The sequence below is a fragment of the Urocampus carinirostris genome, chromosome 8, assembly GCF_059441175.1.
Source record: "Urocampus carinirostris isolate Australia breed hairy pipefish chromosome 8, RoL_Ucar_1.0, whole genome shotgun sequence".
Lineage (NCBI taxonomy): Eukaryota > Metazoa > Chordata > Actinopteri > Syngnathiformes > Syngnathidae > Urocampus > Urocampus carinirostris.
This window is the reverse complement of record NC_142356.1, coordinates 9,035,363-9,051,617: the sequence shown is the minus strand read 5'-3', so window position 1 is coordinate 9,051,617 and position 16,255 is coordinate 9,035,363. Positions and strand designations below refer to the sequence as shown.

Here is a 16,255-nt window from a genome sequence, read left to right as displayed (position 1 = left end):
CATTTCATCCTTTTTTCTTTCCCTCATTCTTTATTTCTGTGTTTTTTAATTAATATATTTATTTATTTATCTAGCTCAGCCCTTTTTTGAATTTTAGATAACTAGTTTATAAGGGTTTTTATAAAAAATGATCATTTTGGGCCTGTGTAAGTTCACTTTTAAAGTCACTTTTCCAAATGTATCGTTCCTGGAGATTACGCGTTTAAAATATACACCTTTAGTTTTTGTTAACCTTACAAAAATAAAAGTCTGTCTTATTTACCTTGCCCAATCACCAAAAGTCTTTAGATCCTTCACTGCCACTGATAGTTTTAGACCTCAAATATCCATTTATGGGCAGCACGGCGGCGCAGTTGTTAGCGCTTGTGCGGCACAGTACATGTCATGGGAACCTCCTGCGTGGGTTCAAATCCAGCTCCAGACTTCCTGTGCGGAGTTTGTATGTTCTCCCCGTGCTTGCGTGGGTTTCCTCCGGGCACTCCGGTTTCCTCCCATGTTCCAAAAAATGCATTTCAGGTGTATTGGCCGGTCCAAATTGTCCCTAGGTGTGAATGAGCGAATGAGTTGTCTGTCCCTGTGTGCCCTGCGATTGGTTGGCAACCAGTTCAGGGTGTCCCCTGCCCACTGCCCGGAGATGGCTGGGATGGGCTCCAGCCCCCCCCGCGACCCTAATGAGGATAAATGGTACGGCTGATGAGATGAGATGAGATATCAGTTTATACTAAGCTAGCAATTAATTTTTGGGGGATTTATTTGTGTGTCTTTCTCCGCCATGGACACTTTGTGTTCCATTCAATCAGTAGGCTTTATTTACTCTCACAATGCTTTTTTATGTTTTTATTAAGGACTCTTTCTCTTTTTATTCAATTAGGTCGCCAATTGGTGTGGCCTGAATAGCAAAACTGTCACAGGAGTTCATTTCTGGATCATTGCTCGCACTCTCTTTCCATCTCCCCCACCGTCGCTTCCAAAGTTGCCGTTACTCTCATTGCAGGCGACACGAAAACAGCAGAAAAGCGGGACAGCCGCGAGCCAAAAATGGACGGCTGCTGCTGTGGGGATGTTGCCAAGGTGAAGCGTGGTGGTTTGCAGGAATCTCAAGGGAAAAAATACATTGGTTCTAGGTGAAGGTCAGAGTAAGAATTTTCACATTCTTGGAGGCAATGTTCCCTGTCATTTTCCTTTCGGGTCTGAGCGTTCGCACAAAGTCGGTGAGCAACGCTTGAAACAACAGTGAGCAACAGCAATCCCAAGTGTGGCAACTCAATCATTATCAAACATGTCCAAAACTTGACATCAAGTTACATTTTGCTGAGTTTCCGGCAATGCAAAATTATTTTTCTCTTTAGAATGAATTGACTCATGTACCATTGCAAAGGTTGTACGGCCTACAAACGTCGTTTGTTCTTACAGTTCTTTCACAAAATATCCATTTCTTTTTATTTCCCAATATATTTTGTTGCATAATATTAACATTTTGGGGGGCTTATTGAGTCGGTTGTAAGATACAGAACTGTACTTAATCACATTTTTTAGTGGAAGTACAATGTTGGCAACAAGATTCACTTGATATCATTGGAAATTATTTGAATGCAACACAAACTTTTTCTTCTTTTTTCCATGTTTTTTTTCTACTTTTTTTAAATTCCTTTAAAAAAAAATCTCATTGTGTTTATTTTTTCCAAGTTGTTACTTATTTCTTTTTGTTCTCTAATTACTTTTTTCCTACATTTCTTTCTTTTCTTTTTTTCTGGCTTTTTCCTACATTTTTCCTTCTTTTTTTCTCTTCCTTTTGTTTCTTTTTTACTCAGCTTTTCACTACTTTTTCATTTTGGTATTTTTTTTCTTTTTTGTTCTAATCCCCCCTTCCTTTAAGGCATTTTGTGCATAATTTTACATATTTGGTCATGTTGGGATTAAAGAAGCAAAAACAACCTGAAGAGCCGTTTAGGACCCAAAAGCGCCGGTTCCTTTTAGTGAGCCGAGCCGAAGAAGCCGGTTCTCGACATACTCTACTAACTTTACTTTTCAACTTCGTTCGACTCGACTTCAAAATACCGCAATTAGGACACAACGTTAGGGGAACCCGTGTATTTTTACCTTCATGCACTGTAACTTTGACTTAAGTCGCTTCTTAATGAGCAATTTCGAGCCCTGATTTTTGTGCGCCGGCTAGATTTTCTTGTGCGCTGAGAATGTGCGAGCAATGCGCAATTGCGCACGCGCGCAGCTTAGAGGGAACACTGCTTGAAGGGAAAAAAAAGCTAAAAGTTGTGAACGGTGAGGCAGACGTGCTCACTGATCAACTGCCCTGCCGCTAGATTTTTTTCTCAACTTTTCGAAAGATTAAACATAATTTTATGACAAAATACATTGTACATTTACCAATAACTATTCAAATGTAACATATTTGCACTGTACTACTATATTAAGACTGGTATTACGTCCCTCCAGTTAACAATACTTAAATAAATCGTTTTATTTCATTAGTAATATATAATTGATCCTGAGTAAGTTGAATTTAGCCATCAGTGTGAATAAACGACGACGTGACACAGAAGGAACAAGCTAGTATTTAAAGTGACCACAAGAGCAGAGGTGGTTTAGTAGCTAAACATTTTACTAAAGGTAAAGCACTGCTACTTAGAATAATAGGACTCAAGTAGAAGAAAAAAGTAGAGTACTAGCTACAGCTGTAGGCTTTACACCACGCATACAGTACAGTGAAAAAAAACACTCCTAACCCTGCTCACAAGTGCCACCTGGTGGTTTTTTGTTGAAAAGAAACGGTTCTCTGTCAAAATGAATGCACCTTAGCAGAGACAGACACGTACTTACGTGGACGGGATTTAAGTAACGGGTTCAATGTAGCATAATGTAGCAGCGTAAGAGTCAAGTAAAAGTAAAAAGTACAGTGATTTAAAAATACTCCTAGACGTACAAAATGTCTTAAAACTTACTCAAGTAAATGTATCGAAGTAAATGTAACTTGTTACTACCCACCTGTGCACAAGAGTTTTCACACTATAACACATCAAAGTGATGTCAAGAAGCCTGATGGTCTGAGCTCTAGTATTTATTGTATATATGTTCATCCATCCATTTTCTGCATCGCTTATCCTCACTAGGGTTGCGGGGGTGCTGGAGCCCATCCCAGCCATCTTCAGGCAGTGGGCAGGGGACACCCTTAAATGGGTACCAGCCAGTCACAGAACACACTGAGACATACAACCATCTACACAATCATTCACACCTACAGACAATTTGGACCGGACAATTAACCTGCCATGCATTTTTTAGTAATATGGGAGGAAACCGGAGTGCTAGGAGGAAACCCGCACAAGCATGAGGGAGAACATGCAAACTCCACACGGGAGGCTGTGGGAGCTAGAATCGAAGCCTGGACTTACGCACTGTGGGGCTGTGTGCTAACCATTCATCCACTGTGCTGACATGAAGATATCCCATATATTACATATACAGTGGAATCTCGGTTTTCGAACGCCTCTCAGATCGGACAAATCGGTGTTCAACCAAAAATTTCGAGAAATTACTACATTTTGTGCAGGCTTGGGGAGTAACGGAATACATGGAACGGCAAAAATGATGTTGGCAAGCTGTTTGGATTTATTTTCATTTTGTTTCTGTCGCATTTTATGTTCGTTTTGCTGGAGATCAAAGAGATCAAAGCCAGGTGAGAAAGCTTACCACGTGTTGTGAGTCATCATTTTATTCATATTTAGTTTCTTTTGTCTTTTATTAGCAAATTTGGTATTGGAGTAATCCAAAAGTAATTGAAAGTAATCCAGTTAAAGTAACCCTACCCAACCCTGAACATCTGTCTTGTCAAAAGGCACTGAGTGATTTACATCTATCTATCAATCTATCTATCTTGGTCATACCCCTCAAGAGGGGTGACCGACAGGAAGACAAACACATACAATAACAAAAAAAAATACAATCAAAATAAAATAAAAAGAACATTAAAAAAGGGAAAAAAAAATAGCAAAAAAAAAAGCACTTTTCTGTTCAACAGCAGGGCCCAACAGCTTTCACTGGTTTACCCCTGCCGCATCATACAGGTGCCCTGCCCATCCCTTAGAACGCATCCAAACATCCCACTATCCTTTCATTCCGATCACCTATAACAAATTATAAACTCATTTTAAAAATAATTATTTGAAAAAAATGATCACGTATTTAAAGACATTGATAATGTCAGTTATTTCTCATGCAAGTTAGGAATCATATTTTTGAGAAAAATCACAAACATCTATCGCTGGTGAGCTATTCTTCACAGAGGTCTGAAGGCTACCCTGGTTCTTTTGGGGGGGCTACTTGGTGTCCGCATGTTGGTTACCCTTGGTGTAAAGCAGGGGTGTCAAACTCATTTTAACTTGGGGGCCACACGATAGAACAAACATTCTGTCGGGGGCCGGACTAGTAGATTAAAAAGAAAGAAAAAGAGAGATAAAGAAATAAGAGAAAGAGGGAGGGAAAAGGAGAGAGGGTGGGACAAAGAAAGAAAAAGAGAGAGGGAGAGAGCGTGAGAAACAAGAGATGAAAAGTCATGAGAGAGGGGGAAAAGAAAGGGAGAGGAAGAAAAAAAATCCAAAGAGAAATAGAAAGACAGAAGGAGAGAAAAGAGAAAAGAAAGCGCAAAGGGTAGGTAGAGAGAAAAGAGAAAAGAAAGCGCAAAGGGTAGGTAGAGAGAAAGAGAAAAGAGAGAAATGGAAAAAAGGAAGTTAGCGCAAAAGAGGTTAAAAGACACAGAGAGAGAAAGAGACAAAGAGCAACAAAGGAAGAGAAAAAGAGAGACACAGAGAGTGAAAGAGAGAGACAGAGTTGGAGAAAAGGGGTGGAAAAGAAAGAGGAAGAGAGAGAAATAAATACAAGTATAGTGTCTTTGTGAGAGGCACCTGGCTTTGGCAACATCAAGTTGACATATTTCAACCTGCAGCTTGTTTTTCTCTTGCGCTTCTCTGAGTGTTGTCTCGCGGGCCGGATTCAATCCCTTAGCGGGCCTGAGTATAGCAGCAGTCACACGCTTGGCCCAAATAAGTGACCTACAAACTCAATTCCTACTAAAGTGTGTCCATTTTGCAAGCAACCAAACTCCCCTCCCCTCTTCCCTCGTTTTTACATCACTTCATTTGCTGCAGTGTGAATAGCAGCGATGGGTGGAGAATCCCTTACAGTCAGTGTTCCCTCTAAGCTGCGCGCGTGCGCAATTGCGCACTGCTCGCACATTCTCAGCGCACAAGAAAATCTAGCCAGCGCACAAAACTGAGGGCTCAAAATTACTAATTAAGAAGTGAATTAAGTCCAAGTTACAGTGCATAAAGGTAAAAATACACGAGTTCCCCTGACGTTGTGTCCTAAATGCGGTATTTTGAAGTCGAGTCGAAGTAAAACGAAGTTGAGTAAAGTTAGTAGAGTTTGTCGAGAACGGGCTTCTTCGGCTCGGCTCACTAAAAGGAACCGGCGCTTTTGGGTCCTAAACGGCTCTTCAGGTTGTTTTTGCTTCTTTAATCCCAACATGACCAAATATTATGTAAAATTATGCAAAAAATGAATTAAAGGAATGGGGGAATAGAACAAAAAAGAAAAAAGTACCAAAATGAAAAAGTAGTGAAAAGCTAAGAAAAAAAGAAACAAAAGGAAGAGAAAAAAAGAAGGAAACATTTAGAAAAAAAGCCAGAAAAAAGAAAAGAAAGAAATGTAGGAAAAAAGTAAATAGAGAACAAAAAGAAAAAAGTAACAGCTCGGAAAAAGGAATTTTAAAAAAAGTAGAAAAAAAACACGGAAAAAAGAAAAAAAAATTGTGTTGCATTCAAAAAATTTCCAATTGTATCAAGTGAATCTTGTTGCCAACATTGTACTTCCACTAAAAGATGTGATTAAGTACAGTTCTGTATCTTGCAACCGACTAAATAAGCCCCCAAAAATGTTAATATTATGCGACAAAATATATCAGGAAATAAAAAGAAATGGATATCTTGTGAAAGAATTGTAAGAACAAACGACGTTTGTAGGCCGTACAACCTATGCAATCGTACACGAGTCAATTCATTCAAAAGAGAAAAATAATTTTGCATTGCCGGAAACTCAGCAAAATGTAACTTGATGTCAAGTTTTGGACATGTTTGATAATGACTTAGTTGCCACACTTGGGATTGCTGTTGCTCACTGTTGTTTCAAGCGTTGCTCACCGACTTTGTGTGAACGCTCAGACCCGTGAGGAAAATTACAGGGAACATTGCTTACAGTGCTGTCTCAGCGGAGCTTAACTGACTCAAATGATTTGAATTCTCGACATCTCACAACTGAGTCTTAATTGAGCTCCAAATGAAGGAGTGGTGGCCTAGCATTCAAAGCAGAAAGCACGGTTCCCTCTACATAGTGAGTGAATGTCACGCAGGCCTGATTAGAATTGCAAATGGAGCTTTTGTAGACAAGAAGGGAACAGGTCACAACATATAAACAATTAGCTGGAAGGCACTGCTTTGTAATTGTTATCATCACTGACCTGTTTGTAGGAATGGGAGGGATTTTTGTGGCCGCGTTGAGTTGTTATGCGGCCCCGCCGAAATCAGGTCAACTCGGTTTCTGCGTGGGAAGATTTTGCACTGCTAAACTGGGGTTCAAAGTGTCAATGAAGCAATCAGCGCTGCGTTAATTATCTTCTTCGATTGATCAGTGGGTGCTGGAGCCCATCCCAGCTGTCTTCGGGCAGTGGGCGGGGGACACCCTGAACCGGTTGCCAGCCAGTCGCAGGGCACACGGGGACAGACGACTCACTCGCTCGCTCATTCACACCTAGGGACAATTTGGACCCAGCAATAAACCTGACGTGCATGTTTTTGGAATGTGGAGAAAACTTGCCTGGAGGAAACCCACGCAAGCACGAGGAAATCATGCTAGGGTTACCAACATGTAGCCTGCGGACACCAAGTATCCCCCCAAAAGAACCTGGGTAGCCTTCGGACCTCTGTGAAAAATAGCTCACTAGCGATAGATTTTGTGATTTTGTTATGATTACTGATGCGAGGCACCTGTTCCCGTTCCTTGGCGCCCACACCTTCCTGTCCTTGTTTGTCGGATCGTCCATGAACCTACGCTACATGCTAGGCAAACTTTTGTGACTCCTGACTCTATCCTGCCCTGTTCTCCGTCTGATTCCCGTTGCCGACCTTTTTCTGAACCCTTTTACGTTTTTGCTCCTCCGTCCCAGCCATCGACCTGTTTTTTCCTCGCACTCGACTTTGCCTTCGCTTGACACTGAAGTGCCACATCCGCGTTCCCGGCGATCTGCTACCCGTGACCGACGATCACCGGATCGTGGGTGCAAGCGCTTTCCTCATTCTAAATAAAGCTGAGTAAACAAACGCAATTGGGTCCCATCTCCGTTCCTAGTTCGTGACAGATTTTCTTAAAAATGTGATTCCTAACTTGCATGAGAAATAACTAACATAATCAATGTCTTTAAATACATGATCATTTGTCAAATTGTCAGGACCAGAACAGGCAAACAGGCAGCAGAACCCACTCGCGTAACGTTACTCACAGTTTATTGGGGAGAAGAGAAAGGAGCGCACACTCGATCTGGAGATCGTTGGTCGCGGAACGTGGAAGTGGTCAAAATCAAACAGATCGTGGCGAGAGCAAAACCGAGGCAAAAACACAGGAAAAAAACGATTAACAGGCTTGGCAAAACAAGAGCAAAAGGTTTGACGTGTCAAAACAGAGTTTAGCAGATGCTCCGACAAAAGGCGACTCACAGGACAGCGTTTAAGTAGTGACAGGGAGCAATCTGATAACGAGTTTCAGCTGGTGTCCATGGGCGGGGCCAATTGGGCACCCTGGCAACCGTGACAAAACCTGGCACGGCGGGGGCCAATTGGGCGCCATGGCAACCGTGACACAAATAATTCTTTTTAGAACGAGTTTAGAATTGATGTATGTAAATAACTCGTTTGATCGTTAAGGGCTTAGGTAACCATATATTTTCATCTTTCTCTGTACCGTCCTTCTTTGTAAATATCTCATATTTCAATGTTGGCACATGCAGCTTATGTACTTACAAAATATTTTTGCCTTTAAAAATGTACTGGGTGCGGCTTATAGTCAGTACACTTTTACGGTACTGACGCTAAAGAGGCATGTAGAGATGAGAAGAAGTCCTAGAGCGTGTTGGAAATTTAGAAAGTGAACACTTGGTGTGTTTGAAAAAATATTTGGTTCTTAATGTGCTGTGAACAAAAACAAAGCATATCTTATCAGTCATGTGAAAGATAACGTTTTATTATTGCTTAATACTACATGGTTATAATGTGAGCACTTTTTGTTACAAGTAATTACCTGATCTTAGTTTTCTCTATTACTTTTTCGAGTTTTCATTGAACTCAAACGAAATTTAGCAATTTTATTTATATTTAGTTTATTTGGTGTTTTATTTGCATATTTGGTATTGGAGTAATTCAAAAGTATTTGAAAAAAAATCAAGTGACATTACTTTAATATTATGGTATTTGGATTATTTACTGATTATATTTGTTTCAATAGGTAATTAGTAACTGTATTGAATTACATTTAAAAAGTAACCCTGCCAACCCTGATCATTTTGCAGAAAGTGATGCATCACAGCCAGAGGTGGGTAGGAGTGGAGTAGATTTACTCAGTTACATTTGCTAGAGTAAGTTTTCGGATATTTTGTACTTCTAGGAGTATTTTTAAATCCCTATACTTTAACTTTTACTTGACTAAATTTGTGACAAAAAACTTTTACTTTTACTCCGCTACATTCAGCAACATTGAAGTCATCTCATCTTATCTCATCAGCCGTACCGGTTATCCTCATTAGGGTCGCGGGGGGGCTGGAGCCCATCCCAGCCATCTCCGGGCAGTGGGCAGGGGACACCCTGAACTGGTTGCCAGCCAATCGCAGGGCACACAGGGACAGACAACTAATTCGCTCATTCACACCTAGGGACAATTTGGACCGGCCAATTCACCTGAAATGCATGTTTTTGGAACGTGGGAGGAAACCGGACTGCCCGGAGGAAACCCACGCAAGCACGGGGAGAACATACAAACTCCGCACAGGAAGTCTGGAGCTGGATTTGAACCCACGACAGGTTCCCATGACATGAACTGTGCCGCACAAGCGCTAACCACTGCGCCGTCGTTACTTAATAAATCCCCTCCATGTGAGTACACCTCTGTCTGTCTCCGCTAAGGCGCATATATTATGACGCAGAACTGCGCCAGGCTCGACCATGTTCAACCAATCAAACGAAGCAACCTCGTCACGTGAGCATATTTAACTTTAGCAGGGGAAAGTTGTTAACGGATGAAACAGATTGAGAATGTCGCTTAGCTATACAGACTATGAAAACACAGAAGAGTAGGAGCACCCTTGCCTCACATCAAAAGCATGTTCCCCTTAAAAAGGGTGCCAAATACCTTCCACAATATGCAATACCTCCTTTGTTCCAGTTCATGGGCTAGCTTGATGTTCTGCTTGGAGAGCCTGTTAAGATAAGTAATAGGGCTTTAAATTCGCTACATGTGCCTAATTTATTTATCGGATTTATTCAGGGGCAGCACGGAGGCACAGTTCTGAGGTCATGAGATCGAAATTTCCTGTGTGGAGTTTGCATGTTCTCCCCATGCTTTTAATACGCCTTTAAGATATATACCTTTGGTTTTTGTTAACTGGCTTATTTACCTTGCCCAATCACCAAAATTCTTTAGATCCGTCACTGCAACTGATGGTTTTGGACCTCAAATATCCATTTTACTAAGCTAGCAATTAATTTGTTTGGGATTTATTTGGGGCAGCACGGCGGGGCAGTGCGTGTGTGGCACAGTTCTGAGGTCGTGTGATCAAACCCTCTGTGTGGAGTTTACATGTTCTCCCCGTGCTTGTGTGGGTTTCCTCCGGCCACTCCGGTTTCCTCCCACATTCCAAAAACATGCATGTCAGGTTAATTGGCCGGTCCAAATTGTCCCTAGGTGTGAATGAGCTAGTGAGTTGTCTGTCTCTGTGTGCCCTGCGATTGGCTGGCAACCAGTTCAGGGTGTCCCCTGCCCACTGCCCGAGGATAGCTGGGATGGGCTCCAGCACCCCTGCAACCCTACTGAGGATAAGTGGTGCAGATAATGAAACTATGAGTGATTTATACTGTTTGTTTGTTTTTTTATTGTTCATTAAAGCATTTGAATTTATGTTGATTGTTTTAATATGCTTTTAAATTAAATTTATTTTTTTGTGGATTGAATGGACTTGTCACACGCCAGAAACGGACACAGGACCCATTAGTGTTCGTTTTTACTCAGTTTTATTAAGAAAGAGAGCAGTGCTTGCTTTCGCGATCCGATGATCGTCGGAGACAGGTAGCTGATGGCAAGAACCCGGAAGTGGCACTTCCGTGTCGAGCGAGGGTAGTCGTGGGCGGCAGGAAAGCTGGTCGATAGCCGGGACGAAAAGCAAGGGCGGTAACGAGTCCAGCAACAAGTATCAGGCAGGAAACGGCAAAACAGGTCGATGGCCGGGACGGAAGAGCAGGGCAACAGGTCAGCAACAGGTATAAGGCAGGAGAAAACAGGGCAGGAGATTGTTGGAAGGAACAGAGCTTGCCTAGCTGAAAGCATAGGTTTGCAGGACGGTCTGACAGCTTCCTCTAGGAAGCCGGGGGTTTAAAAGGGTCAGGGAACCAATCAGCGACCAGGGCTGTTGGCGCCAACGGGGCAGCCGCAGGTGCCCCGAATCAGTAATCATGACAGGACTTTGATAATTTGATGAACTGATTGGTTGTTTAGGGCAGCACGTCGGCACAGTGGTTAGCGCGTGTGCGGCACAGTTCTAAGGTCTTTGGAACCTCCTGTGTGGGTTCAAATCCAGCTACCGGACTTACTGTGCGGAGTTTGTATGTTCTCCCCGTGCTTGCGTGGGTTTCCTCCCACATTCCAAAGACATGCATTTCAGGTGGATCGGCCGGTCCAAATTGTCCCTGGGTGTGAATGAGCAAGCGAGTTGTCTGTCCCTGTGTGCCCTGCGATTGGCTGGCAACCAGTTCAGGGTGTCCCCTGCCCACTGCCCGATGATTCCTGGGATGGGCTCCAGCACCCCCGCGACCCTACTGAGGATAAGCGGTGCAGCTAATGAGATGAGATTGGTTGTTTAAAAAAAAAAAGAAATACGACATTACAGTTACTCAGTACTTGAGTATTTTTTCTTACTTTGACGTAAGTAAGTATTTGCATGACAGCTTCAACTTCTAATTGAGTAATGTTATTCTGAAGTAACAGTACTTTTACTCGAGTAAAATGTTTGGCTACTCTACCCACCTCTGATCACAGCAGACTGGTTGTAATCGCCTGAACAATCGCTTGTCTCACCAAGGCCACACACATGCTGATAGGGCGTGGCTTAATATGCTAATATATCCTGAGTGGGCGGTATCTCTAAGCCGCGCCTACTTAGACAGTTGCCGAGCAACGGGCAACGGTCTCGCTCTCTGGTTACTTCCCACACAGAGAAGGTGGAGGGGCAGCGGTGAATAGCCCCACTCAAGCCGAGTGAACGTCAGGGGACTCCGCGTCAGCTTGTTTCTCTTTGCGTGTGTGTGCAAAAGCGAGATTTAGTGAGGCACGTTTATTTTTAGTCCGCTTGAGGCTTACCTGAACGTCAACTAACATCGAACCGGCGGAGTTTTGTCGACATTTTTCGGAGACGACGGAAGCACCTGTACTCGTGGCGGGCGCATCTGAAACTAGAAAGTCCGACGTTCATCAGCTTTAAAACCGGAACGAGTGGATGACTTCGGTGGATGAAGGTCTTTCCGGCACCGAGAGGGGGGCCGAGGACGGTGGTGGACCCCCCTCGTTCGGAAACGAGGTGAGCAATGGCGCTTGAACTCAAGGGGTTGATTAATAAGTCTTGGGTCAACAAATTCGATATTTATATTTTTTGTTGCGGCTTAACATATTCGATACTTTTTACTTTAACATATTCGATACGTTGTTCTTTAACATATTCGATACTTTTTTTTTCTTTAACATATTCGATACTTTTTAAATTGTGTTTTGTGCAGGGTTGGGTAGAGTTACTTTAACTGGATTACTTTCAATTACTTTTGGATGACTCCAATACCAAATATGCTAATAAAAGACAAAATAAACTAATTATGAATAAAGTGATGACTCACAACATGTGGTAAGCTTTCTCTCCTGGCTTTGATCTCTTTGATCTCCGGCAAAACTAACATAAAATGCGACAGAAACAAAATGAAAATAAATCCAAACAGCTTGCCAACATCATTTTTGCCGTTCCATGTATTCCGTTACTCCCCAAGCCTGCACAAAATTTAGTCATTTGATTCATATTTAGTTTCTTTTGTCTTTTATTAGCATATTTGGTATTGGAGTAATCCAAAAGTAATTGAAAGTAATCCAGTTAAAGTAACCTTACCCAACCCTGGTTTTGTGTCAATATATTCTCTACTTTTAAAAACCTGTTTTAAAAAATATATTTTTTCATTGTATCAAAGTGTTTCCTAAACTATTATTAGTGTAGTTTGTATCTCAGGGGTGTCCAAACTTTTCAGAAAGCGGGCCAGATTTGGTAAGCTGAAAATGTCTGATGGTCCGACTATTCCTTGTGGCATTCTTTGAGCAATCTTTAATAAACTCACCCTATGTGAAAGGTTTGCAGTGCTTAGCATCTCGACCTCGTAGCTCGCCTTTGTAGCATTTTCATTTGACTTGCAGGGTCTTAAAAAAAACGCTGCTTTGTTGTTGAAACAACTTCCAGTTGCTTCACATTTTCACAGGGTTCCTTATTCAGTTAGCGTTTTGTAGTCAGCATGCTTTGTCTGGCAGTGCCTCTTGATGTTGTATTCTTTGAAAAAAGCCATTGTCTCTAGGCAAATTAATCATACGCAGTTGTTTTGGATTTCGGTTATAAAAAATACTCCACAACAATTGATATGATGTGGCAAACACTTTTTGGCCAATGTAAGATGATTTAGAAAAATTGTAATAGTTTTCGGTAAAAACTTATTGTCATTGGGGTTGGTTGCTCCTTTAATTGAGTAAACATGTTGTGGTCGTTACTATTTGTCAATAGCCCAGTGGTGGTACAACAAAATGGCGGTACGCCGGGCCAACAATGCACTGGGGCAGGGGTCTGGAACTTCGGGCTCGTGAGCCATATATGGCTTTTTTCATGATTACATATGGCTCGGATATAAAGCAGGATTCGAGCAATTTTTAATGCTATATGCAGAGCCGATTATTGCACATGCGAAGCAGGGACCATACTGATTTACGAAGGTTTTGGTCCCGTATACATTGGACACAATTTTGACTGTTATTTACAGACTCTGTGTGGTTGTACTTTGCAAAATAATCATTTTAAACAATATATGTTCATCGTTAATACACTTAATGATGAAAAGCCACAGAAAAAAACTTGAACCCCAAACCAACTTTTCAACCAAAAGCTCTAGCAAAGCACCTAGAGCAATTTGATTGGGTGAGCGGTAGGAATTGACAGAGCTATACACAGGGTGCGCGCACTCTTTCTCCACACCTACGGCCGTCAGCACTGAAGGTAACGTTTGTGTCCTCATTTGCAGTATTTTGTGACATTTTTACTAAATAACTTTGCTTGCACCTTCTTTTAAAACCATTATTTAGGACAAAAGTTGCAGTCAAAATGAGCTTCAACACTCTTAAGTAATTGCGGGAGGCAGACAAATTTTAAGTGGTATATTGATATGGGACACAGGCTCTGGCATTATTATTATTTCATATATTTGATCAAATAATCAAACATCACACAGTGAAATTATATGGGGAAGAATTAGTTTTTTTGTGGAGGGCGGGTTTGGCGGTTTTGTTGAATTATGTCCTAAAATGTGTAGTGTGATTCTCTTAACAAAAATCAAAATATTTTTCTTTTTATGGCTCTTTGGGTCAGAAAGGTTCCCGATCCAACAAGTGTGTGTGTATATTATTTAAAATGAGCTGCTTAAAAAAATGACAAGCTTGTAATTTATGAGTCTGAACTTTGTTTTCCTCCGGGCTAGTGTTTTTTCAACTGGACCTTGTCATGATTAATAGAACAGTAACTACAGTAATGTAGTATTTTTTTTTCAGGTTTGTTCATCTATGTTGTTAAATAAACCCTTTTGACATGTTAAAAGTTTATTGAATATTCTATCCTTCATGACTGACCTTTTCTCATAAGAGCAGCCAGCAAGTTTCTATTATCTTTATAATTCCTAATTACATGAGATGTCTAAGGCATGGTTCAAAATGTTCTTTACTGAAGAATTAACAATAAGCATTTTAATGTTTTTTTTTCCAAAGTGACTTATTAGTATAATTATTGACCTATTGCTTTAAAGACCGCCTTGACGCTCCTTTTTCAGACTGCTTAGTCATTTAATCATTGCCCTTTATAACCTGCCATTTCAAATGATATTTTATGTTCGGTATTTTCAAAGCAACGCCTGTTTTTGTTATGTCGATAGTGTGTTCTTGTAGCGGTGTTACATTTTAATCAAGTTGATATACAGAGTTGGGTTGACTAGTTTCTGTTTAGTTTTAGTTTGCTTTCTACAACAAAGTAAAAACACATTCTCATATGGACTACTGCGTCATTCTAGAACAGACTCATTCATCTATATGTACCAGCAGTGTCTTGTTCCTGGCAGAACAACTGAATCTTGCTTCTGGCACCAAATGGCAGTAGGCCCAATCTGTTGATATTCATGACACGCTATTTGAGTCAAAGATTCTTGCATGTGTTTTCGTTAAGTATGACCAGATCTTACCACACTGAGCATATAAACTGAGACTAGAATGTCTATATTTGAGTACCATATTTTCCGCACTATAAGGCGCACCGGGTTATAGGGCGCACCCCCAAAAAATAGTTTTTGGTCCTATATTTTCCATACATGAGGCGCTCCGGATTATAAGGCGCTACAATGGGAACGTCGTCAAAACAGTCAGATAGTTCAGTCAAACTTATTACCCCCTTAACATTCCGGAAGCTTGCAAAGAAGCAAATACGTGTCTCACACATGTATGGACACAGTGTCTGTACGATGTCACGTTCACTCAAATGCATCGTTCCACATATCATTCGGAAGGTTAAAGTCTTGGGATTCAAGGTTTCGCTGGCAACTGTGTGGACAGCAAAGTACGAATTTTATTGTGCAGGGAAACGGGATTCTTTACTGTGCATATGACAAACACTTTGAATTGAATTTATTTAAAAATAGACTCATCACAAAAACATCAAGATCGTTCTAAAACAAGATACCGGGAAAATGTAAAGCCGCATAGCTCACCTAAGTTCTCTTCGCGTTCATTAATGATACGTAACCATGGTCTTCTTACAACCGTGAGTGTAGTAAATCCAGGAGATAAAATATTTACAAATACAGAATAGTAAAAAATGTTTTCTCTATGCTGTAGTGCAACCCAATATGTGATTCACCTTCATCTTTTTCGGCCAATTGCAGGCTTTGTTTCGCCCCTTTAGCCTATGCGAGCCTGTAAATGATAAAAAGGATCCGCCCCCTTTACCTCCAAATAACTTTAGCCAATAGCGATCGATTCAAATGATGATTGACACATTGGCTGGGAAATGAAACGCCGGCATATGTATCCCAGCATACACCGCGGACCACATCGCCTACGAGGAAAAATCTAGTCGGCGGCTGCTTGCCTTGGTTGCGAGACCTTGCGACTTAATATTGATCCATATATAAGGCGCACTGTATTATAAGGCGCATGGTCAGCTTTTGAAAAAAATAAATGCTTTTAGGTGCGCCTTATAGTGCGGAAAATACCGTATGTTTATTACTTTTGTAAATTGTTGTCCATTCCAATAAAGCATAGGAAATGTTGATTTGGGTTTTATAAGGTATTGACAATGTTTGAGTTCTCACATGGCTGTGCAAGTGATACTCTTGAATTAGTAGGATTGTGACATAAGTTACCGTGCGGGTGACAATGGCTGCATGTTACGTGTTGGATACTCCAGGTGCTGGACGGGACATTACATAATAAGATTTACTCCTTCACGTAGAGCTTTGTCATACAAAACAATCTAGTTACTAGTTTTTGTTCCCCTCGTCTTATTTGGGTTTCTTCCCTTGCCGGACGAGATGATTACTCTCATTGTTGTGTTTTCTGTGTCCTAAAAAAGATATTCAATAGCAAAATGTCTTGA

General features: G+C 41.2%; 2 protein-coding genes across 2 annotated transcripts in view; one reads left to right on the top strand and one right to left on the bottom strand.

Moving 5' to 3' along the window:
- Window positions 1-895: 895 nt before the first annotated feature.
- On the bottom strand, window positions 896-11,920 carry LOC148360648 (uncharacterized). Its single transcript, XM_088341528.1, has 4 exons — window positions 11,686-11,920; window positions 7,568-7,605; window positions 6,530-6,609; window positions 896-1,096 (listed from the first exon to the last, which is right to left on the bottom strand). The coding sequence occupies exons 1-4, from the start codon at window positions 11,701-11,703 to the stop codon at window positions 927-929; spliced, it is 306 nt and encodes a 101-aa protein (XP_088197654.1). The 5' UTR covers window positions 11,704-11,920; the 3' UTR covers window positions 896-926.
- Window positions 11,511-16,255, top strand: part of rab11fip4b (RAB11 family interacting protein 4 (class II) b) — a 24,971-nt gene continuing 20,226 nt past the window's right edge. The window contains exon 1 of the mRNA XM_088341524.1: window positions 11,511-11,902. Coding sequence (XP_088197650.1) covers window positions 11,822-11,902 — 81 coding nt within the window. The 5' untranslated portion in view covers window positions 11,511-11,821. The remainder of the gene's footprint in view (window positions 11,903-16,255) is intronic.